The 24,285-nt window shown below is 43.6% G+C and overlaps 3 protein-coding genes across 3 annotated transcripts; all 3 read right to left on the reverse strand.

Annotated features, from left to right (window-relative positions):
• Positions 1–843: 843 nt before the first annotated feature.
• On the reverse strand, positions 844–8,285 carry LOC138349820 (uncharacterized). Its single transcript, XM_069316490.1, has 3 exons — positions 8,219–8,285; positions 3,336–3,861; positions 844–2,366 (listed from the first exon to the last, which is right to left on the reverse strand). Exons 2-3 carry the CDS (start codon positions 3,854–3,856, stop codon positions 2,207–2,209), a joined length of 681 nt encoding a protein of 226 aa, XP_069172591.1. The 5' UTR covers positions 3,857–3,861; positions 8,219–8,285; the 3' UTR covers positions 844–2,206.
• Positions 8,286–10,227: 1,942 nt separating this feature from the next.
• On the reverse strand, positions 10,228–12,564 carry LOC138358621 (Kruppel-like factor 18). Its single transcript, XM_069316690.1, has 2 exons — positions 12,549–12,564; positions 10,228–11,702 (listed from the first exon to the last, which is right to left on the reverse strand). Exons 1-2 carry the CDS (start codon positions 12,562–12,564, stop codon positions 10,228–10,230), a joined length of 1,491 nt encoding a protein of 496 aa, XP_069172791.1.
• Positions 12,565–15,321: 2,757 nt separating this feature from the next.
• Positions 15,322–20,411, reverse strand: LOC123751001 (uncharacterized). The gene is made up of 3 exons (XM_069316491.1): positions 20,348–20,411; positions 19,445–19,928; positions 15,322–16,022 (listed from the first exon to the last, which is right to left on the reverse strand). The coding sequence occupies exons 2-3, from the start codon at positions 19,921–19,923 to the stop codon at positions 15,839–15,841; spliced, it is 663 nt and encodes a 220-aa protein (XP_069172592.1). The 5' UTR covers positions 19,924–19,928; positions 20,348–20,411; the 3' UTR covers positions 15,322–15,838.
• Between the last annotated feature and the right edge of the window lie 3,874 nt (positions 20,412–24,285).

Here is a 24,285-nt window from a genome sequence, read left to right on the forward strand (position 1 = left end):
TTCGAACCTACATCCGAAAGGATCCCAGACGTTGCCTTAGAGCCATTCATTGATGGTAGAAGTAATACACCATAAGCGATCTTTCACCTCGTGGCGCCCCCTGGGTCATACTGACAGTGCTGCACACAACATATACGCCAAAAATACATATAATACACATGTACTGTTTGGTTAATTAGAGGATCCAGTGGCTTGACCCCAAGACAAAAGTCGAATCCAAAAAAAAAAAAAAGTCGGCCCCATCATTTGGTAAGACGTCCATTTTTATTATTATTATTATTTTCTACCACAAGACGTCAGTAGACGTTCTGCGTCAGTAGACGTCCTGCGTCAGTAGACGTTCTGCGTCAGTAGATGTCGTGCGTCACTAGACGTTCTGCGTCAGTACAACCTTCTAATGCTCGAGTAATTATAAATCACTGTATAATCAACGTCATCCACGTTCAGTTAACGTAGGGTCACCGTTTTCTGCGTTTAATGAACGTAGAAACAACATTATAAACGTTTAAACAACGTACATTCAACGTTACCAGCGATGCTTCAATGTTACATTAACGGTTGTTTGGCCCCCATTTGGGATGAGGGGTAGTTACATGGGGCGACATATACATATATACAGCTAAAGTGGGTGGTTCAATTGACAGACTCAGCAAATTATATATATATATATATATATATATCTTTATTTAAGGCATTCTTCAATTTAGTTTACATATCACTAGTTAGATATTACACAATATTCTCCAGTTTATATATATATATATATATATATATATATATATATATATATATATATATATATATATATATATATATATATATATATATATATATATTGTTTAATTAAAACATTTCCTTTCCAATTAAAATCTATAATGTTTCGAATACTCAATGGTATTCATCATCAAATGTAAAATACTGAACAAATTTAATTAAATTAAATTTAACAGTTAACATAGAATCTATTCTAATAACATGATTACATTCTTAAAAAAACAAAACAGAAAATGACACTAGTTTTATTAAAAGAAAATGACACTAGTTTTTTAAAAGAAAATATTAGATCTTTGAGGACTGACTTACATTAATTTTTTTTTTCAGAAATTAGGAATATCACTGTTATGAAAGTTGTCATAGTTTACATGAGTCCGCTTGCGTGTGATTGCGTGTCATTGCGTGTCATTATTTTAGACTTACGGTTTACTGCATGATAATGCATATTCCCGCAGCGTCTCCATGTAACATACGTCAACTCAAAAGTGGTCTTGTCTAATCAGAGTCGTAAAACTCTTGACACGTCTAACCAATCGAGGTTGATGGTAGATGATTAGTAGTTCGAGGAAACATCAGCTTTACAATGCTTTCAGTTTTGTCTAAAGCACTGGATTATTTTGATGTTGTATTCGATAGCGTCAGATTTTCTGTGCATTCGCCATTGTTTCATGTCCTTTGGTCATTTATAAAAATCTGTATTTTTATATTTTACAGTGTCACTAAACTAGGCCTACCCAAGATTATCAGTGAACTAGGCCTACCCAAGAATATCAGTGAACTAGGCCTACCCAAGATTATCACTTTTGAAAGATTAATTATCATTGGTAATTTATTTAATGCGTTTTTAGGGTAGTTTTGATGTGTAAAACCATGTTGTTAAGGTCATTGATGCCATTTTCCTGTAATAAGGTCAATAATTGTCACCAGAAGTGTTTGTGATGAATATATCATGTCTGCACTTTGTGTCCCACTCATCCATGATTCATCTAAGTCAATGATGAGTAACACAGTCCCCCCTCGACTAAATAACATAAACTCTCTGACTACTGTGAGACTAAATGTTTATCACTGATATATTTACGCCATAAGAACGGGTCGCGTATTGCAGCGACGATAACCAGGTCCACGATAACCCTTCGTAGTCTCCAAACTAGAGAAGGAAACCTAGATAATAATGCCATTTGTAAGTTTCTTGTAGTGACAGGAGCCAAGACAAGCATTTCCTTGTTTCATCAGCAGACTACTCAAATGCCCGCTCGAGTAATTTTATGAAAAAAATGCCCAGAAAAGCCATTGAGGACTTTCGCCATGCTAAGCTTTCAGAAGTGACCTCTCCTTCAAGCCTTGTCGTGTTGCAGCTCCCGAGACCCGCCTCGGGAGACGCTGCCCTCTACTCGCTACCCTCTACTCGCTGCCCTCTACTCGCTGCCCTCTACTCGCTACCGAGCCAGTAGTCATGCATAAAGAGGAGGAGGTCAAGGGGTTGGACGAGACATGGGAACTCGTACAGGCAGTCTTGGCCATCCTCCTCCCCGTACTTTGCCGCCTTCTGGAACTCCGTCTCCGTCTCCTCAGCTGTACCGGACGTGAACCTGAGGAAGACGGAAGAGTCAGATATGCTTACGTCGTGAAATCTTGAAGTATACGTCTGTTATTGTTGCTATCTTTCAGACCTGATTTGTTTTTGTTTCATGGGCGGAAACTAAATATTGTTATGCAATTATATGTGGGCCTGGAACATATTTTTTGTTCCATCAAGATGGCTCTGTCTAATATATGAAGCACACAGTCTAGTGCCTAGAGTATGCAGTCTATAACGACTGGAAGAAACACTCTAATGTTTGGATCACACAGTCAGTTGCTTGGAGCACTATCTGCTGCTACTGTGTAATGCTTACACTCTCGTTGTGTAGGGTATTGTAACTGTTGAGTAGTAATTACAGAGTTGTGTGTGAACTACGCCAGGATGAAGTGCGTAGTTAGCAGTGGAATAGTGGGCTGGTAGGTGACTCAGCTGTGGACCACCTGCATACATATGGGCCACATGTATATGTATACACAACTGCTGTGGCTGGGTTGTGGTTGTTCATGGAGTCCTGACGGTTTCCCTCATAATCACGCCAGCTCTCTGATATGTATTCAGATCACATGTCAGATCTCTAATATGTATTTCACTCACACGGGCCATCAGAGCCTCGAACCTCGAAGCACAAAAAGCAGCAGCGTTCAGCCCTACCACCTGAGCCACGAGGACCCACTGTGAGGAAGGGTCTCAGAGACACCAAACTGATATCCAACTGCAACTCTAGTCCTTCCGTGAGGCGCCACATGGGCATGAAGGTGGCAGGTAATCCACATCAGTCATATTCATCACTAACCACAATGTGGTGGATAATAACCTTTCATTCACTTGGACTATAGAAGTAATTATTGTTGTGGGAGCAAGTTCCTTCTTTCATCTCCCACTTTCCAACATAAGTCAGCAACAGAACACAAATATATGAATCAGTATCATCAGTCTATAAGATAATGAGTGATTAAAAACGTGCAGTGTTACTTACTGCGAGAGGAATCTGATGGGCCAGGCTAGGTAGCCGTATGTGTGTCGATCAGCGTAGGCCCCACAGATAGCCAGACTGGCACAGCTTCTCGTATCCACCACCTTGGGCAGTTCCAGGACTGACTCTACGACGCGATTGGTCAGAAAGGAATCCTGTAAGTACTTTGCCTCTGAGTCCTCCCTACCCCCAGGCAGCCAGGCTTTATGGGTTGCGGTGTAAACAGCCACTCCAAAGGCACCAAGCAAGAAGAGTGATATGAAAGTCAGATACGCGAAGGACTGAGTACTGAGGCCAGATGCTGTAAAGTCATTCGCTCCAGGCAGTGTGAAGGAGAAGAGGGGAATGGTGAAGGACAGACTGGCGTTGAAAGGCGTCACTTTATCATAGCTGAAAAATCTGCCTTCTTGGACATCCGTCAGAGGCCAGAACAGGTCGTTGATGGTATCGTTTATGTTCTCGGCAGCCACTGGCAGCCCGCACAACCCCGCCACCACTGATACCACCGCCACCCACCACGCCATCACGCCTGTAAAGAAGCCCAATACCACATACCGTCAGGCTCATACCTTCAGGGGTCTTGGGACGTTGTTGTTAAAGATTCGCTACTTGGAACAAACAGCTCCAAGTAGCACGGGCTATGGTGAGCCCGTAGTGCCTTCTAATTGTTGACCAGACCACACACTAAAAGTTGAAGGGACGACGACGTTTCGGTCCGTCCTGGACCATTCTCAAGTCGATTGTGACACAATCGACTTGAGAATGGTCCAGGACGGACCGAAACGTCGTCGTCCCTTCAACTTTTAGTGTGTGGTCTGGTCAACATACTTCAGCCACGTTATTGTGACTCATCCTCTGCCTTCTAATTGTTGGGAGGAGTTGTGGAGTGGACATAAACAAGGAAGTTGAACAGAAACAAAAGCATAACATTGTAAAGAAACACAATTAATGATTTACTTACTAACGAATCCTTCTCAATGAAGTTTAGGCTTTAGCCATTTCCCGATTTATATTATTTAAAATTAATTGTTAGAAATACTCTTTTATTGCCCATTTATGAGTTGAATTGCCCACCTGCCCTTCGTGTATGTTAATATGTCTAAATTGCCCACCTGCCCTTCGTGTATGTTAATATGTCTAAAGATGATTTGACTATTCATCTACGGCTATAAATTTCACACTTAACCTGTTTAACTCGGATTAAATCAGAATATAATATCAAACTGAATAATTAATACGAAAAGCACAATATATTAAATATCTTAAGGAAGGTGTTAATTGTTAAATATTTAGAACATCAAAGGAACGAAAATGTAAACTCCGAAATATAACGAAGCAAAAGTGTAAAATATATTAACGAAGGAAAATAATGAAGAACCGGTTAGTCCGCAGGAAAAGATGATAAACACGGAATAGAAGACAACAATGTATCGTAATTTGCTTGTCAGCTGCTCTGAAGACGGTAGAGTACTTAAAGACTATTTCCTCACAGATATAACTGTGCAACAGTTATAACTTATAACTGTTATAACTATATCTATAGTTACCAGTCTCCGTGGTGTAGTGGTAAGACACTCGCCTGGCGTTCCGCGAGCGCTATGTCATGGGTTCGTATCCTGGCCGGGGAGGATTTACTGGGCGCAAATCCTTAACTGTAGCCTCTGTTTAACTCAACAGTAAAATGTGTACTTGGTTGTAACAAGGATTCTTCGCGGCGGGGATCGTATTCCAGGGACCTGGCCGAAACGCTACGCGTACTAGTGGCTCTACAACCATGTAACAACTCTTGTATATATCTCAAAAACAAAAAAAAAATAAGGCTAATTTGCACGCAGGGAGCACCGGAGCGAACAGTGGCCACTAATTGGGAAAGTGGAAGGAAGAATTAGTTGTGGTAGTATATGGAGCAACAAACAATTAGTTTCTCATATTTATTCACACTTGTCTGTTTCGCTCGGGAATCGAACCCGGGCCCGTGGCGTTCCTTCAGTGGCGCGAGATTTAAATCCTGCACTATCATGACAGTTATGACGTCATAGTGGCATCACACATCTGCCTACATCTTTAAATGGAAATGTCTGTCTGTCTGTGAGTTTGTCCAAAGCCGGAGGCCAGAAGCTAGAGGCTGGCCTCACCCATCATTCCTAGATCATATTGGGGTATTGGAGTGTCATTGGGCAGTCTGGGTCGGCCTCAGTGCCATTCTTTAAGAATTACCGGCTCTTATAGGGACCCCTACGAAATTTTGAAGTCTAAAATCGGGCATTCGTTATCCGTAGATTTATTATGTAATATTGAACTTTCTTAGAAATAAAGATATCATAGAGGAATGGGAGTGGAGGAATGGGGAGAAATAGAGAGATGAGAAGGGACATGTTGAAGGAGATGGAAGAAAAGGAGGAGAAAGGTGGGAAGGGGGGGGGGGGATTGGGAGAGGGAAGGATAGGGGAAGAGAGGTGATATATATATATATATATATATATATATATATATATATATATATATATATATATATATATATATATATATATATGAAGGATCCGATGATGTGTTAACACGAAACTCCTCAAGGAATTTCCTGTTTCATTTTCATTTGTGATTAAACAGTCACATTATTCATCACGTGTTAATTTCTTCGTGATTGACGCGCACACACTCACACACACACACACACATACACACACACACACACACACAGGGGGGGCCATGGGGGCGCCGGTGGCTGTGTGGATAGCACGCTGGTCACGTAATCCTGTGGCCCGGGTTCGATTCCCAGCGCCGGCGTGATACAAAAATTCTTTCACTCTGATGCCCCTGTTACCTAGCAGTAAATAGGTACCTGGGAGTTAGCCAGCTGTTACGGGCTGCTTCCTGGTGTGTGTTTGTGAGTGTGTGTGGGAGAAAAATATTAGTAGTTAGTAACAGTTGATTGATTGACAGTTGAGAGGCGGGCCGAAAGAGCAAAGCTCAACCCCCGCAAACACAACTAGGTGAATACAGGCATCTGTTAGAACTGGACGTGGATAAGGCTTTCGGTCCTGACGAAATTTCACCATGGGTACTGAAAAAGTGTGCAGAGGCACTTTGCTTGCCACTCTCCATAGTGTATAGTAGGTCACTGGAGACGAGAGACCTGCCAGAAATATGGAAGACTGCTAATGTAGTCCCAATATACAAAAAGGGTGACAGACAAGAGGCACTGAACTACAGGCCAGTGTCCTTAACTTGTATACCATGCAAGGTGATGGAGAAGATTGTGAGAAAAAACTTGCAACACATCTGGAGAGAAGAGACTTCGTGACAACCCATCAACATGGGTTCAGGGAGGGTAAATCTTGCCTGACTGGCTTGATAGAATTCTACGACCAGGTGACAAAGATTAAGCAAGAAAGAGAACACACACACACAGGGGGGGCGGGGGGGGCCATGGGGGCGCCGGTGGCTGTGTGGATAGCACGCTGGTCACGTAATCCTGTGGTCCGGGTTCGATTCCCAGCGCCGGCGTGATTCAAAAAAAAAAAAAAAAAAAAAAAAAAAAAAAGGATGGGCGAACTGCATTTTTTTGGACTGTCGGAAAGCCTTTGACACAGTACCCCATAAAAGGTTCATGCATAAGCTGGAGAAACAGGCAGGAGTAACTGGTAGGGCGCTCCAGTGGATAAGGGAGTACCTAAGCAATAGGAAGCAGAGAGTTATAGTGAGGGGTGAGACCTCAGAATGGCGTGAAGTCACCAGTGGAGTCCCACAGGGCTCTGTGCTTGGACCTATCCTGTTTCTGATATACGTAAATGATCTCCCAGAGGGTATAGACTCATTCCTCTCAATGTTTGCTGACGATGCCAAAATTATGAGAAGGATTAAGACAGAGGAGGACAGCTTGAGGCTTCAAGAAGACCTGGACAAGCTGCAGGAATGGTCGAACAAATGGTTGTTAGAGTTTAACCCAAGCAAATGTAATGTAATGAAGATAGGTGTAGGGAGCAGGACACCAGATACAAAGTGTAATTTGGGAGATGAAATACTTCAAGAGTCTGAGAGAGAGAAAGACCTGGGGGTTGATATCACGCCAGATCTGTCCCCTGAAGCCCATATCATGAGGATAACATCAGCAGCATATGCCAGGTTGGCTAACATAAGAACGGCATTTAGAAACTTGTGTAAGAAATAATTCAGAGCTTTGTATACCACATATGTCAGACCAATCCTGGAGTATGCGGCTCCAACATGGAGTCCATATCAAATCAAGCGTAAGACTAAACTGGGAAAGGTTCAAAGGTTTGCCATGAGACTAGTGCCCGAGCTGAGAGGTATGAGCTACGAGGAGAGACTACGGGAATTAAACCTCACTTCGTTGGAAGATAGCAGAGTTAGGGGGGACATGATCACCACATACAAGCTTCTCAAAGGAACTGCTAGGGTAGATAAAGATAGACTATTGAACAAAAGGGGCACACGCACTAGGGGACACAGGTGGAAACTGAGTGCCCACATGAACCATAGAGGCATTATAATATTTTCTTCAGTGTCAGAGTAGACAAATGGAATGCATTAGGCAGTGATGTGGTGGAGGCTGACTCCATACACAGTTTCAAGTGTAGATATGATAGAGCCCAGTAGGCTCAGGAACCTGTACACCAGTTGATTGTTGAGAGGCGGGACCAAAGAGCCAGAGCTCAACCCCTGCAAGCACAACTAGATGAGTACACAGGGGACAAGCCACATACAGACATCACAGTAAACTTGTAGTGCCAATATTTAACACACAAAAACAAATTAACACAAGTACAATCACTGCTAAGCTATCATCTCGTGACTAGTTACTCACCGGCCTATTGAGTTCAGAGTCCCGTCCTCCTGAACCTCTAACATCATGAGTACTTACTCACCTGGATATTCAAGGATGAGTCCCAGGTTCACCAGGACACAAGAGGTGCAACACTCACCACTCAAGTCCACTACACACTGGGTGTGGGTGATCATCTTCACCCTTGTCTCAATCCTGGAGTGTGGAAATCTGTCCCCCTACCACCCTCCCTCTCACACCTACCCATACCCATCCCATCTCTCCCCTTACCCATTCCCCCTCTTCCCTACCCCTTTCCCTTTGCTGCCACCTCCCCTATCCCTGTTTCGTACCATCCAGTTCACATCCCTACCAACTTTTCTATCCTTTCCCTTCCTAGTTCACAATTTTTCCCAGATCCTGCCTCTTCTCCCTTCTCTTCCACATACTTTCCGCCGCTTTTCTTACCTCTTTCCCTTCCTTTCCATCTCCCCAGAAGTCAGAAGACGGTGGAACAGGAGGAACCAATAATTCCACTTGAATCCAGATCATTCAGGATACATTTTGCGGTGGTTGACCGCTTCTCAGTGAACAAGCGTTAACACAGTGTACCAATTACTCGACCAAAGTCGTTTCGCAAGAGCAGGACGATTAGTTATTTCACACGAGGTGTCGGAGTGTCCCGTTGTTGGCCCTGATTGGCCGAGTGTCCCTCTGTTGGCCCTGATTGGCCGAGTGTCCCGTTGTTGGCCCTAACTGGCCGAGTGTTCCTCTGCTGGCCCTGACTGGCCGAGTGACCCTCTGCTGACCCTGACTGGCCGAGTGACCCTCTGCTGGCCCTGACTGGCCGAGTGTCCCTCTGCTGGCCCTAACTGGCCGAGTGTCCCTCGGCTGGCCCTGACTGGCCGAGTGTCCCTCTGCTGGCCCTGACTGACCGAGTGTCCCTCTGCTGGCCCTAACTGGCCGAGTGTCCCTCGGCTGGCCCTGACTGACCGAGTGTCCCTCTGCTGGCCCTAACTGGCCGAGTGACCCTCTGCTGGCCCTGACTGGCCAAGTGTTCCTCTGCTGGCCCTGACTGGCCGAGTGACCCTCTGCTGGCCCTGACTGGCCAAGTGTTCCTCTGCTGGCCCTGACTGGCCGAGTGTTCCTCTGCTGGCCCTGACTGGCCGAGTGACCCTCTGCTGGCCCTGACTGGCCAAGTGTTCCTCTGCTGGCCCTAACTGGCCGAGTGTCCCTCTGCTGGCCCTAACTGGCCGAGTGTCCCTCGGCTGGCCCTGACTGACCGAGTGTCCCTCTGCTGGCCCTAACTGGCCGAGTGACCCTCTGCTGGCCCTGACTGGCCAAGTGTTCCTCTGCTGGCCCTGACTGGCCGAGTGACCCTCTGCTGGCCCTGACTGGCCAAGTGTTCCTCTGCTGGCCCTGACTGGCCGAGTGTCCCTCGGCTGGCCCTGACTGGCCAAGTGCTCCTCTGCTGGCACCGACTGACCGAGTGACCCTCTGCTGGCCCTGACTGGCCGAGTGACCCTCTGCTGGCCCTGACTGGCCGAGTGACCCTCTGCTGGCCCTGACTGGCCGTGTGACCCTCTGCTGGCCCTGACTGCCTCTTCAACGGGAACAGGTCTCCAACGGCCCATAATATGTAAATTAAGATCCTCAGTGACATTATCGACAAAAAGTCGATCCTTTCAAGATAAACTTTTTTATTATCTTTATTTAATAAAATACAATATGCGAACAAGCCTGACTGGTCCCCAGGACTATATGCAACTGAAAACTCACACCCCAGAAGTGACTCGAACCTATACTGCCAGGAGCAACGCAACTGGTATGTACAGGACGCCTTAATCCGCTTAACCATCACGACCGGACATAAGGAAGTGATAGCCGAAGCTATTTGAACCACTTCCCCGCCGGCACTCGGATGGTAATCTTGGGCATAGCATTTTATCAAATCACCTCATTCTTTGGGGCACACGTGAGGAACACAAATGCGAACAAGCATTTACAATACACTAGAAAATACAATATACTAGAAAATACAGCTCGCTGTATAAGACAAGATAAGATAAGATAAGATAAGATAAGAAAATCGCCCAATTTGCTCGTTTGAGTTCAGATGCCGAACAGAACGACTGGAAAGAGAGGAAAGTCATCAATGTCTTCATAATGAGTGCTCGTTGATGAGTGCTCGTTGATGAGTGCTCGTTGATGAGTGCCAGTTGATGAGTGCCAGTTGATGAGTGCCAGTTGATGATTGCTCGTTGATGAGTGCTCGTTGATGAGTGCTCGTTGATGAGTGCTCGTTGATGAGTGCTCGTTGATGAGTGCTCGTTGATGAGTGCTCGTTGATGAGTGCTCGTTGGTGAGTACTCGTTGATGAGTGCTCGTTGATGAGTGCTCGTTGGTGAGTACTCGTTGATGAGTGCTCGTTGATGAGTGCTCGTTGATGAGTGCTCGTTGATGAGTGCTCGTTGATGAGTGCTCGTTGATGAGTGCTCGTTGGTGAGTGCTCGTTGATGAGTGCTCGTTGATGAGTGCTCGTTGGTGAGTGCTCGTTGATGAGTGCTCGTTGATGAGTGCTCGTTGGTGAGTGCTCGTTGATGAGTGCTCGTTGATGAGTGCTCGTTGATGAGTGCCAGTTGATGAGTGCTCGTTGATGATTGCTCGTTGATGAGTGCTCGTTGATGAGTGCTCGTTGATGAGTGCTCGTTGATGAGTGCTCGTTGATGAGTGCTCGTTGATGAGTCCTTGTTGTTGAGTGCTCGTTGATGAGTGCTCGTTGATGAGTGCTCGTTGATGAGTGCTAGTTGATGAGTGCTCGTTGATGAGTGCTCGTTGGTGAGTGCTCGTTGATGAGTGCTCGTTAATGAGTGCTCGTTGATGAGTGCTCGTTGATGAGTGCCAGTTGATGAGTGCTCGTTGGTGAGTCCTTGTTGATGATTGCTCGTTGATGAGTACTCGTTGATGATTGCTCGTTGATGAGTGCTCGTTGATGAGTGCCAGTTGATGAGTGCTCGTTGATGAGTGCTCGTTGAAGAGTGCTCGTTGGTGAGTGCTCGTTGATGAGTGCTCGTTGATGAGTGCTCGTTGATGAGTGCTCGTTGATGAGTGCCAGTTGATGAGTGCTCGTTGATGAGTGCTCGTTGATGAGTGCTCGTTGATGAGTGCTCGTTGGTGAGTGCTCGTTGATGAGTGCTCGTTGATGAGTGCTCGTTGATGAGTGCTCGTTGATGAGTGCTCGTTGATGAGTGCTCGTTGATGAGTGCTCGTTGATGAGTGCCAGTTGATGAGTGCTCGTTGATGAGTGCTCGTTGATGAGTGCTCGTTGATGATTGCTCGTTGATGATTGCTCGTTGTTGAATGCCAGTTGATGAGTGCTAGTTGATGAGTACTCGTTGATGAGTCCTTGTTGATATGTGCTAGTTGATGAGTGCTCGTTGATGAGTCCTGGTTGATGAGTGCTAGTTGATGAGTTCTCGTTGATGAGTGCTCGTTGATGAGTGCTCGTTGATGAGTACTAGTTGATGGTTGCTCGTTGATGAGTCCTTGTTGATGAGTGCTCGTTGATGAATCCTTGTTGATGAGTGCTCGTTAATGAGTGCTAGTTGATGAGTGCTCGTTGATGAGTGCTCGTTGATGAGTGCTCGTTGATGAGTGCTCGTTGATGAGTGCTCGTTGATGAGTGCTCGTTGATGAGTGCTCGTTGATGATTGCTCGTTGATGAGTACTAGTTGATGATTGCTCGTTGATGAGTCCTTGTTGATGAGTGCTCGTTGATGATTGCTCGTTGATGAGTACTAGTTGATGATTGCTCGTTGATGAGTCCTTGTTGATGAGTGCTCGTTGATGAGTGCTCGTTGATGAGTACTAGTTGATGATTGCTCGTTGATGAGTCCTTGTTGATGAGTGCTCGTTGATGAGTGCTCGTTGATGAGTGCTCCCTTAAGTAGTTGCACTTGCAGTGACTGATGACAGGTGGTCAACGCCAGACTTCTGGCTGGTCACAGGTGATTCATCAACATTGACGTCGATGATAACCTTCAACAGTCATCGACGACGACAACATCATCTTCCTTCATCAACACCTCTGATGTCAAGAATGTCAACTACAGAGGAACACGACTGTCAAGTTAATGTTTTGACAGACTTGCCAGCAGGAAATATTATGACTTCGATATTCCCTCCCTAAGTCTTGTAAGCAGCCTTGGGGGATTGAACCAGGTCTTGTGTTCTGGTGTGTAAATACAATAATTCTTAGTTGTGATGTTCTGATGTTGAGGTTAGGTGGGCAGGAAATTCTCATAAAGTTTCAAAACTTTATGAAAAACGTTAATTGAAAGTTTCCTCTCCTAACGTGTCCGAGTAGGCCGGACGACTCAAAGAGAAAACGCGACAGTACGTCACTTTTGTGAGTCGATTTCATTTCAAATTACGTCCACTTTTGGCCATATCGCATACGAGCCAAAAATGACGTTATTTTCAAGAGAACAGGTTGGGCTATATCCTTCCAGGCGAGGGGGGGGGGACTAAGGTGGTGCAGTGACAGGGAAAGATGGATTTACACCATATAAATAAATCCATTTTAACTTTTAACTTGAACCTGGGGATTTAGGTGTAATCCTGCCCGCTTGGGGGGGGGGAGAAACGAAGGATTAGATTAGATTAGATTAGAAACCCAAAGGATTAGACCAAATACAAAGTTCTTATTATTTATTGTAGCTCTGATAACTAATTGTCTTCCAAGATATCAATATAACATTATTGCCACGATAACTGTTATTGATGTACGTTCATCCGGATTTTGTTCTCCAGTATTATACATGTATAGAATCCCGTATTACACGCGTATAGAATCCCGTATTACACATGTATAGAATCCCGTATTACACATGTATAGAATCCCTTATTATACATGTATAGAATCCCGTATTACACATGTATACAATCCCGTATTACACGTGTATAGAATCCCGTATTACACATGTATAGAATCCCGTATTACACATGTATATACAGTCCCGTATTACATGTATTATGCGCTGACGTCAAACCTGGCATGAATCAGGGTTGTCCTGTTATACACCTGGACGCGGCAGGAATGGTGTAGGTGTTTACAGGTGTGTGGTTCAGGCTTCAGGTGTGTACTGGGCTGCAAAAGGCGGTTATGTACCGAGCTTGGGGGGGGGAGGGGTATTATAATGCCTTACACGTGCCATGGGAGTGGATTTACATGGGGGTTTAACGGTACTCAATTGCAGTACTTAAATGTTGTAATAACTGGCGTCTAGTACTCTAGCATGAGGTACTCTAGCTCGTTGAGCTCTCTCATTGGCTTGGATGTTGTTGTTTAAGATTCGGGTATTCGGAACATCAGTTACAAGTAGCACGGGCTATGATGATTGCGTAGCAGTACTCCTCCTAGTATACTGCTAGAATGCAGTACTTTGTCACGAAATGGCTCTTAAAAATCAGTTCTATCCTCTATGTGAGGATATATCAATAGGAAGCCCAATCGCTTTTGCTAGATCTAGGTTTTGGAGGCCTAATATTGAAGCAGGAACGGGGGAAGCTTCGAGAAGGTTCTAGAACGACATTTGAAATTTGGCGGAAGCCGTTAAACGGTTGACAGCGTACAAGATCTGCCGGTCAGGCGTGACGTCACAGGCCTGACGTCACGGGCATGACATCATGGGCGTGACGTCACAGAGATTCTCCTCAGTCATTGGCTCAGCCCACTGTCCTCACCTCGGAAAGGTAGGATGCTTTCCTGTTATTTTCTAGAACTCAAGACTCATTTTTTTAAGACGTTGGAGTTAATGCAGGTTTTGATAACCTTCAGATAAGATGCTTTGTATAATTGTGCATATTTCGGGTGATTAGAGAGTCGATATTGCTCTGAATATCTGTTATCTGGTTGCGATATGTTGCATCGATTGTTTGGTCAGATATTCTTGAGGGGGCAGTATGCAGAGAAGCTATTTTTTATTATCAGGGGAAAGCGTCAAGCCATTTACGACTATATAGCACTGGGAAGGGGTTAGGATAAGGATTTAGGATGGGACGGAGGGAAGGAATGGTGCCCCAACCACTTGTGGACGGTCGGGGATTGAACGCCGACCTGCATGAAGCGAGATCGTCGCTCTACCGTCCAGCCCAAGTGGCTGGGTGCAGAGAAGCTAATAGTGAGAAATTTACTTAACAAATTTTGCAAATTGTACTGAAATCAATCATTTATCGTGTGTTCACCTAGTTGTATTCACCTAGTTGTGCTTGCGGGGGTCGAGCTCTGTTCTTTCGACCCGCCTCTCAACTGTCAATCAATCAACTGTTACTATCTATTTTTTTCCACACACACACACCAGGAAGCAGCCCGTAGCAGCTGTCTAACTCCCAGGTACCTATTTACTGCTAGGTAACAGATGCACCAGGGTGAAAGAAACCCCACCCCTTTTGTTTCTGCCATCACCGGGGATCGAACCCGGGCGCTAGGATTACGAGAACAGAGCGCTGTCCACTCAGCTATCAGACCCCTCTCGTGTGTGAGTCACAATATAGTTACATATCACCCTTGAACACGAGAATAAAATGAAACAGACAAATATATATATATATATATATATGTCGTACCTAGTAGCCAGAACTCACTTCTCAGCCTACTATGCAAGGCCCGATTTGCCTAATAAGCCAAGTTTTCATGAAATAATTGTTTTTCGACTACCTAACCTACCTAACCTAACCTAACCTAACTTTTTCGGCTACCTAACCCAACCTAACCTATAGAGATCGGTTAGGTTAGGTTAGGTAGGGTTGGTTAGGTTCGGTCATATATCTACGTTAATTTTAACTCCAATAAAATAAAATTGACCTCATACATAGAGAAAAGGGTTGCTTTATCATTTCATAAGAAAAAAATTATAGTAAATATATTATTTCAGGAAAACTTGGCTTATTAGGCAAATCGGGCCTTGAATAGTAGGCTGAGAAGTGAGTTCTGGCTATTAGGTACGACATATATATATATATATATATATTAGAGATATACACTTTATTATCATTAAGGCATTATTATAATTTTCAGTTTCAATAATAATTGAGGAGATTTTCAACTCATTCAGCCAATCACAGTGACGCTGCTCTCGTGTAATCACTTGATTGTAGATAAATATCTGACTACATATTCATTTTCGAAGCTTTGTAAAGACAGGATCAAGTTCAAGTATGTTTATTGAGACAAGAAAGAAATACATCACAAAGGGATAGAGTAGCTTAGGCTATTTCTATCTCCCCCGAGCCGGTTCAAGGGACTCGTAAGTGCAGAGGGAGAAGATTTCAAGTTTAATTCGTGTATAAGACGTGACATAACCCAGAGGAAGAGTTCGTTGTCGGTTACTGAGCCGTGATGGACAATAGTTCTGTCTCCCGCCGTGGTGGATAGTCCTGTCTCCCGTCGTGGTGGATAGTTCTGTCGTCAGCGCTGTCTCCTGTCGTGGTGGATAGCTCTGTCGTCAGCGCTGTCTCCTGTCGTGGTGGATAGCTCTGTCGTCAGCGCTGTCTCCCGCCGTGGTGGATAGTTCTGTCGTCAGCGCTGTCTCCTGTCGTGGTGGATAGCTCTGTCGTCAGCGCTGTCTCCTGTCGTGGTGGATAGCTCTGTCGTCAGCGCTGTCTCCTGTCGTGGTGGATAGCTCTGTCGTCAGCGCTGTCTCCCGTCCTGGTGGACAGCCATCTACAGGCCGCCGTACCAGTAGTTATATAAGTAGAGAAGGTGGTCGAGAGGTTGCATGAAACAAGGGTACTTGTACCGGCAGACCTGCCCGTCCACCTGCCCGTCCACCTGCTCGTCCACCTGCCCGTCCCTCGCCGCCTTCTGGAACTCCGTCAACAGGTCTTCAGGTGTGTCCGGGGAGTACCTGTAGTGAGGGGGGAAACAACATTCTGTAAGACGGTTGTTGGGTAGTTAAGAGTCATACTGATGACTACTCCTTCCCCTTATTCTGTTTCCCATAATGTCAGTATTCAAGTACTTCCTATTGGCTCGATTATCTAGGAATATTCCTAGATATTTGGGAATATTCCTAGATATCTAGGAATATTCTAGGAATATTCCTAAATAATCGAGACAATAGGAAGGACTTGCTATAGATCCTGTTAAGATATGATATTGTGCTTCGTCCTTATCAGAATAGGTCATTATAGGCCTAAACTAGGTGATTAGCCTAGTTCCTTCGCTTCATATTACATGTTTAAAGTGTTTTATATATAAATATTTGTTTCTGCAGCGTCTACAAGTTTTACTCGCCATGTCTTAGACAATCTCGTGTCTTAGACAGTATCTTAGCAACTCCGTTGTCTCCTGAGACTGATAGATGCCTACTACACCCCAGAAGTGACTCGAACCCAGACCGCCAGGAGCACAATGCAACTGGGGTATATGCTATCTTAACCACTCGACCATCAGTGACCGTACAAAAGACGATGGTAGCCGAGGCTATTTCCCCACCGCCCCGACGGCACTTTGAGGGTAATGTTGGGCATAATTTCATCAAATCACCTCACTTTGCGAGGTCACGTGAGCAACACAAATGTCAACAGGGATGGAGGCAACCCGTTCTCGCACTTGCTTATAGTCAATATCTTGCTTATGAATAAGTGCATATGTAATATAATAATTTATTGTGAATATTTAAGTTTACCTTAAAAAGCTGAATAGAAAACCACAACCTAACCTAACCTTCTTAGTATGTTAAGATATTACAATTAGTACTGAACCTTTACCTATCTTGATATTACAGTTTTATAAAAATAATAAAACAAAACTAAAATATAGAAATAAATTGTAAAGTAACTCAGGATATTGTCAAATTTTGTATAAAATCTCTATTGTTTAATGAAACTGAGAGAAAAAGTTAGTGCCTTGAAAAAAAATATGGCTTGCAGTATATCACATATATACATATTTATAAGCGAAATAGTGACTATAAGTAATAAGTCATATATGTGCTGTCTTGTGCGAGAGCAGGTTGCAGCAGGAGTAGACTGGCCTGTCCTTAACCTTCCCGGCGCTGAGACGAGGCCAGAGCTTCTTCACACGCCCCTCGACCCTCTTCAGGTACTTCAGGTGAAGAGGTACCCAGGTACGGCCGAGCACAACCTGTACCCCACTGCACCGTACAGGCACGTACGGTGAGAGGGCGTACCGTCCCCTTTTACAGCTATGTTGTGGTGGTGACCTTGAGAACCCACGTGCGCACGTACAGGGGGGGGGGGGGTTTCCAGTAGGCATTAACGTGTACGTGATTGGGTTAACGTACTCAGCACGTGAGGGTATGCACGCTTGAAGGGTTCATCTCTACGGTACTTTTAAGCTGAGATTAACAGTGCATTGTTCACGCGTTATCTTGAGATCATTTCGGGGTTTTAGTGTCCCCGCGGCCCGGTCCTCGACCAGGCCTCCACCCCCAGGAAGCAGCCCGTGACAGCTGACTAACACTCAGGTACCTGTTTTACTGCTAGGTAACAGGGGCATAGGGTGAAAGAAACTCTGGCCATTGTTTCTCGCCGGCGCCTGGGATCGAACCCAGGACCACAGGATCACAAGTCCAGTGTGCTGTCCGCTCGGCCGACCGGCTCCCGTGCGACGTGTAGGCTGTTCCATCATCATGGGAGCCGGTCGGCCGAGCGGACAGCACGCTGGAATTGTGATCCTGTGGTCCCGGGTTCGATCCAAGGCGCCGGCGAGAAACAATGGGCAGAGTTTCTTTCACCCTATGCCCCTGTTACCTAGCAGTAAAATAGGTACCTGGGTGTTAGTCAGCTGTCACGGGCTGCTTCCTGGGGGTGGAGGCCTGGTCGAGGACCGGGCCGCGGGGACACTAAAGCCCCGAAATCATCTCAAGATAACCTATCATGCACGTGTTCGTAAGGATTGTTCAGGCCACCACAATAGTTTACTGACCGACCAAAAAGTATACTTTTGTCCTGAACATAGTCCAGGACAAAAGTAAACTCTCAGTGTATAGTATACATGCACCCAGAAGCTGGGGTATACCTCTCCATGTATATTCGTTCCCATGAGACATTCCTCATAGCTCAAATTGCAGAGTGTATATCCCAATGAGGCGACAGGCTTGTGAACAGCACACAGTATTGTGGAGACTAACTGCATCTCCTAATTTGCCCAACCACTTTGACGGTTGAAGTGACGGTCTCGCTTCATGCAGGTCGGCGTTCAATCCCCGACCGTCCACAAGTGGTTGGGTACTATTCTTTCCTTCCCCGTCCCATCCCAAATCCTTTTATCGTGACCCCTTCCCAGTGCTGTATAGCTGGCTTGGTGCTTTCCCCCCCTGATAATTTCCTCCCTTCGGCCAGAAAGATGACCATAGTTCGAGCCCCGGGCATAGTGGGGCATCTGGGCATCCATCCTTCACCGACTGAACCTCTACATCATTTGGAGTCGAACTGAATTAGAAAAAAAACTAGCGAATCCTGTTCCCTCTAGTGTAAACAAACATATTTTGTTTCCCCCTCTAACAATTTGTGTTCAATTGATTGGTCTGCTGAACCACAGGGACGGCGTTCAGTATCAGGGTAGTTATCAGGAGAAAACACTAGGCCACTATGACTATAGAGCGCTTGGAAGGAATATGAGATAGACTAAGTGCTAGTGAAGGTTAGGTGATTATGAGGAGAAAGTGCTAAAGCAGGTTGACTGCTCATCACTTGAAAAGGAGAGGCGGAGTTGAGGACAAGGAGCTGGGATATGAGGACAAAGAGCTGGGATATGAGGACAAAGAGCTGGGATATGAGGACAAGGAGCTGGGATATGAGGTCAAGGAGCTGGGATATGAGGACAAGGAGCTGGGATATGAGGTCAAGGAGCTGGGATATGAGGTCAAGGAGCTGGGATATGAGGACAAGGAGCTGGGATATGAGGTCAAGGAGCTGGGATATGAGGTCAAGGAGCTGGGATATGAGGACAAGGAGCTGGGATATGAGGTCAAGGAGCTGGGATATGAGGACAAGGAGCTGGGATATGAGGACAAGGAGCTGGGATATGAGGTCAAGGAGCTGGGATATGAGGACAAGGAGCTGGGATATGAGGTCAAGGAGCTGGGATATGAGGTCAAGGAGCTGGGATATGAGGACAAGGAGCTGGGATATGAGGACAAGGAGCTGGGATTTGAGGACAAAGATGTGGAATACAAGAACGAGGAGAAGAAATGTTGCCCAATCCCTTGCACTACCGTGGACCGAACGCTGACCCTGTAAAATGCACGCCCTTACCTGTACCAACCAGTCTAAGCGTCAAAGAACTTATAGCAACACCTACTGGACGAGGAATCTGATGGGCCAGGCAATCATTCCGTATCTGTCTCGCTCGGCATAGGCACCGCAGACGCCCAGATTGGCACAGGCCCTTGTATCCACCACGCCAGGCAGATCCGAGAACGACTCCAGAACCATCCTCGTCAGAAGGAAGTCGTCTGAATCTGAAAATTCTCTGGCAAAGGGGTGCTTCCGGTAAGCGTTGTAGGCAGCCACACTCAGGAGTCCCAGAAGAAGGAGGGATAAGAAGGTCATGACCCCGAAGGACTGGCTACTGAGGCCAATGGCCGTAAAGTCCCCCGCTCCAGGCATTGTGAAGGTGAAGAGAGGGATCGTGAAAGCCACAGAGCTGTTGAAGTCCGGTTTATCGTTGTACTGAAGGAAGGACCTGACTTCGTCGACGGCGTCCGGTGGGTCGAAGTATGGGTTGCTGGCGGCTTGTACCGCCCAGCGCCCCGCCACCGCCCCTGCCACCACCGCCATCTCCACTGTAACATAACGCCAAGGTTAGTATATATATATATATATATATATATATATATATATATATATATATATATATATATATATATATATATATATATATATATATAAATCTTACCATTACTTCGATTCACACGATAAAATATTCTTGCTGACAATCTAATTTTAATCCTTTCACGCAGAATGTTATTTCGTTTGTGAAATAGTTAAGCTTTCTGGTGGAAATAAAATTTTCATTTTGAATTATATGGAAATTTTCACTCATGGATTCGCCAATACCTGGAAATTTTGTCCATCACGAATGCCGCCTAAACAAAAAAATAGTTGAAAATAGTTTTTGAGCATGATGTTATGAGAGATTACTCACCAGAGGTGAGTATGGTCTAGCTGGATCTATAAGGCTATGAGACGAAGGGTTACTCACCTGTATATATTCAGCGGTGAGTCTCGGCCGACACAAGACAACACTCTCTACTCAAGCCTACTGCACACTGAGGCTGGGTGAGCCTCCTTACTCATGACTTCCTCATGGGGAGGGGGGTGAGAGAGGGGGAGTGAGGGAGGTGAAGTGACTAAGAGAATCTATAATTCCCCTACCTTTCTTCCCTCTGTTATATCTTCCTTGTCTCCTCCTTCATCGATTCTCTCATTCCTTTCGTGTTACCTAAATTTGTCGTTTAGAAATAATAGTTATAGAAAATTAATAGAATTATATAATAAAAATAATCGTTTAGAAATAATAGTTATAGAAAGTTAATAGAATTATATAATAAAAATAATCGTTTAGAAATAATAGAGTTATAGAAAGTTAATAAAGTTATATAATAAAAATAATCGTTTAGAAATAATAGTTATAGAAAGTTAATAGAGTTATATAATAGAAATAATCGTTTAGAAATAAGAGAGTTTTCTAATGCTTTCATCAATTCGCCGTTTTCAAATTCAGCTCGGAAATTCATGGGTAAATATGGGCTTGGGAATATGGTAGTTGATTGTGAATCTATGGAGCGATTGTTTCAAGCGTAAGTTAGACATGTATGAATGAGTTTGGGGGGATTTAAATAGGAGCTGCCTCGTATGGACCAATACAGGTCTTCTGCAGTGTGTTTTATGGGTGTGAATCCTATACCACTTGTTGTATAATGTTCTACAACACCCCTTATTGTATAATGACTCATACAGGTGTATAATAATGACTGGTATTAACATTATAATAGACTTAAGTGCAGCATAATATCTCATTAAAAATAATCTCATATGTAAAATTTGCACTCAAGTATTCCTGAAAATTTTGATTGACATCAAATTTAAACAACAAATCGAATTAAAATAATCAATTCTTTCTGTATACAAATGATTTTATAATAGTTACCGAGAGACTGTTCATCAATTACTTAATAATTGATTCTTCCCCTGTTCTTCTTCAGAGGCAATGTACAAGTTACTGGCTAGTCTCCAAGTCATCTGTAGACTACTGGCCAGTTTCTTGCCAGTTTGTAAGATGTCTTCAGAGACTGTTAGTAGTAGGGATGGCTCCACACAGGTACCTTTTTTTTCTGGGAGAAAAAAGGTACCTGTGCGCCCCAAGGGTTTCAGGTAAATTTAGAATATCCCCTGTGCGCCCCAAGGGTTTCAGGTAAATTTAGAAAATCCCCTGTGCGCCCCAAGGGTTTTCAGGCGAATTTGGGGAGTCACAGATTTAGAATTAGGGAATTCTTATAATGAAAAATAATGTCATACGAGTTTGCTAAAGTTCTTATAAGAAAAATAATTTCCGAGACTTAGAAGTTTGTTAAGGCCTTATGGGAGAAATTCAAATAACATGTGTAGCACTTTAGGGCTTCCAGGAGAACTCTACGGACATATTTTACATGTTTTCAACTTACAAAATCGTCTATGTAAGCCTTAGTTATTCATATAAATTTAGAAAAGCACCTGTGTAAGTCATTGTTTTCAGGGTTTCGTACATCACACCCCCCTCCCTCTCCCCCTTACCTCGCAATCTGTCGCATCACCTTTATTTACTTTGCGCCCAGCCAGTCAGTCGGCTCTTAATCTTATCTTATCTTATCCATAATATCTGGACCGTCCCTCCTCTCTCTCTCTCTCTCTCTCCTTTCATTCAGTTCAACTATTTTCCAACATCGTATGTTTGCTCCTTTTCATTAAGCAAGTCAGTATGTTTGCTCCTTTTCATTAAGCAAGTCAGTTTTACACAAATAAATCATGTTAGTAAGCAAGTTCTAGCTCACGTTCCCCACCTTAGTCCCCTGTCGTATAAAGAATACTATCATTCCAATCCCTCTAAAATTTTTAAATAATCATATTTCAAATGTAGTTCAATACAGTAATTAGTTACCAAGCTCCAGCTCTTGTCCTCCGCCTTAGCTCTCTCTCGTATCTTCGTTAGTATCAGTCCAATTTCCCTGAAATTTCTACCCTCTGTATTTCAGACATAGTTTAGTAAATGCAAACAATTATCAAACTCTAGCTCTTGTCCCCAGCTTAGTTCATTTGTACAAAATCATTAGTAACAGTCCAAATTTCCCTGAAATTTCTACCCTCTGTATTTCAGACATAGTTTAGTAAATGCAAACAATTATCAAACTCTAGCTCTTGTCCCCAGCTTAGTTCATTTGTACAAAATCATTAGTAACAGTCCAAATTCCCTGAAATTTCTACCCTCTGTATTTCAGACACCGTAAATAAGATCAAAACAGTTACCAAGCTCCAGCTCTTGTCCTCCGCCTTAGCTCTCTCTCGTATCTTCGTTAGTAACAGATCAATTCCCCTGAAATTTCTACCCTCTGTATTTCAGACACCGTAAATAAAATCAAAATAGTTATCGAGCTCCAGCTCTCGTCCCCGCCTTAATTCTCTTTCGTATCTTTGTAAATAACCCATCAATTTCCCTAAAATTAAAAGCAGACATACTTCAAAGTTAGTAAATAAGATCAAGTCAGTTACTGAGCTCCAGCTCTCGTCCCCGCCTTAGTTCTCTTTCATATCTTTGTAAATAAACCATCAATTTCCCTGAAATTTTTACCCTCTGTATTTCAGACATAGTTTAGTAAATGCAAACAATTATAAAACTCTAGCTCTTGTCCTCTGTCCAAGCTCACTTTTGTAAAATCATTACTCTCAGTCCAAATCACCCAACTACATTTTCAGACATAGTAAATAAAAACCAGTTCAGTTATCAAGTTTCAACTCTTGTGCCCCAGCTTAGTTCTTTTGTACAAGTTCTTTATTTTCCAACTAAATCACCCTGAGATTTAAGATCACCGTATTTCTAACGTAGTAAAATTAATCGGGGCATTAACCAAGCTCCATTTCCTCAGCCTTAGATCATCAGACATAAATATATTCGATCAAGTCCCTCTCCAGCCTATCTGTTTATCAGAGTATTTACTTTACCCTTCTCATCCCCAACGTATCAATCCCCAACGTATCAAAACCTTCAATAATCATACTGTATTTGCATATTTTTTCTATATTCAGCTGTGTTCTTCACATTTTGTCCATGTTTTCTATGTTCACTCCATGTTCTTCAAAATGTTCACAGTCCCATTCAGTTCATATTTTCACAAGTATCTCCATTTTTTATGTAATCTTTCTCTTAGTCTCATTATGTTCTCTACAAATTCTAGTCATATTTTCTATGTTTTCATATTCATCACATGTTCTCTTTACAACTTTTATACTCAATATTCATGCTAACTTCCATATTTTGTGTTCTTTGTCAATATTCATGTTCTCAATGTTCTTAGCTTGTTCTTCACATGTTCAGTGTTCATTCTTTGTATTCCCTATGTTCCTTATCATGTCTTCATATTCTCTATAAGTTCATATTCCCTGCATGTTCACTCTATTCATCAACTGTTTCTTACATGTTTTCTGTGTTCACCGTATGTTCACTGTGTTCATTCCCTTACTTAACCTCAATTTTTTATGTTCTTTGTTTCTTCCATTCACTAACTAGTTCTTTGTCAAATAATATTATACTGCATTACAGTTCCCTCAACAATTTTAGTCACCAAGTTTTATTTTCAAAACTATATCAAAGTAATTCTCGTTGTCAACTTAATAGTTCTACCAGCCATGTTCTTAAACAAATCTACACTTTATTCAGTTCCAAATTTACAAAAGACAAACCTTTCTTGTAACTTCTTAACTAAAAATCTTTCGCCAATCAACTGAAACATAGTCACTTTCCTCATTTCTCAACTAACTTATTATCCAATCAACCAAAAAATTGTCAAAGGAATCTTTCCAACACTGTTCATAACTAAACCTATTATCCAGTCAACTAAAAATAGTCAGAAATAGCCTCGTTCAACACTGTTCTTAACTAAAACAACC

Source organism: Procambarus clarkii, chromosome 84, assembly GCF_040958095.1.
Source record: "Procambarus clarkii isolate CNS0578487 chromosome 84, FALCON_Pclarkii_2.0, whole genome shotgun sequence".
NCBI lineage: Eukaryota > Metazoa > Arthropoda > Malacostraca > Decapoda > Cambaridae > Procambarus > Procambarus clarkii.

Excerpts from the sequence above, each read along its gene's own strand:
- LOC138349820 (XM_069316490.1), bottom strand. The coding sequence starts at position 3,856 with ATGGCGTGGTGGGTGGCGGTGGTATCAGTGGTGGCGGGGTTGTGCGGG. Across the intron at positions 2,367-3,335 it reads CCCATCAGATTCCTCTCGCA|GTTCACGTCCGGTACAGCTG; the intron begins GTAAGTAACACT and ends CGTCTTCCTCAG.
- LOC123751001 (XM_069316491.1), bottom strand. The coding sequence starts at position 19,923 with ATGGCGGTGGTGGCAGGGGCGGTGGCGGGGCGCTGGGCGGTACAAGCC. Across the intron at positions 16,023-19,444 it reads CCCATCAGATTCCTCGTCCA|GTACTCCCCGGACACACCTG; the intron begins GTAGGTGTTGCT and ends CCCTCACTACAG.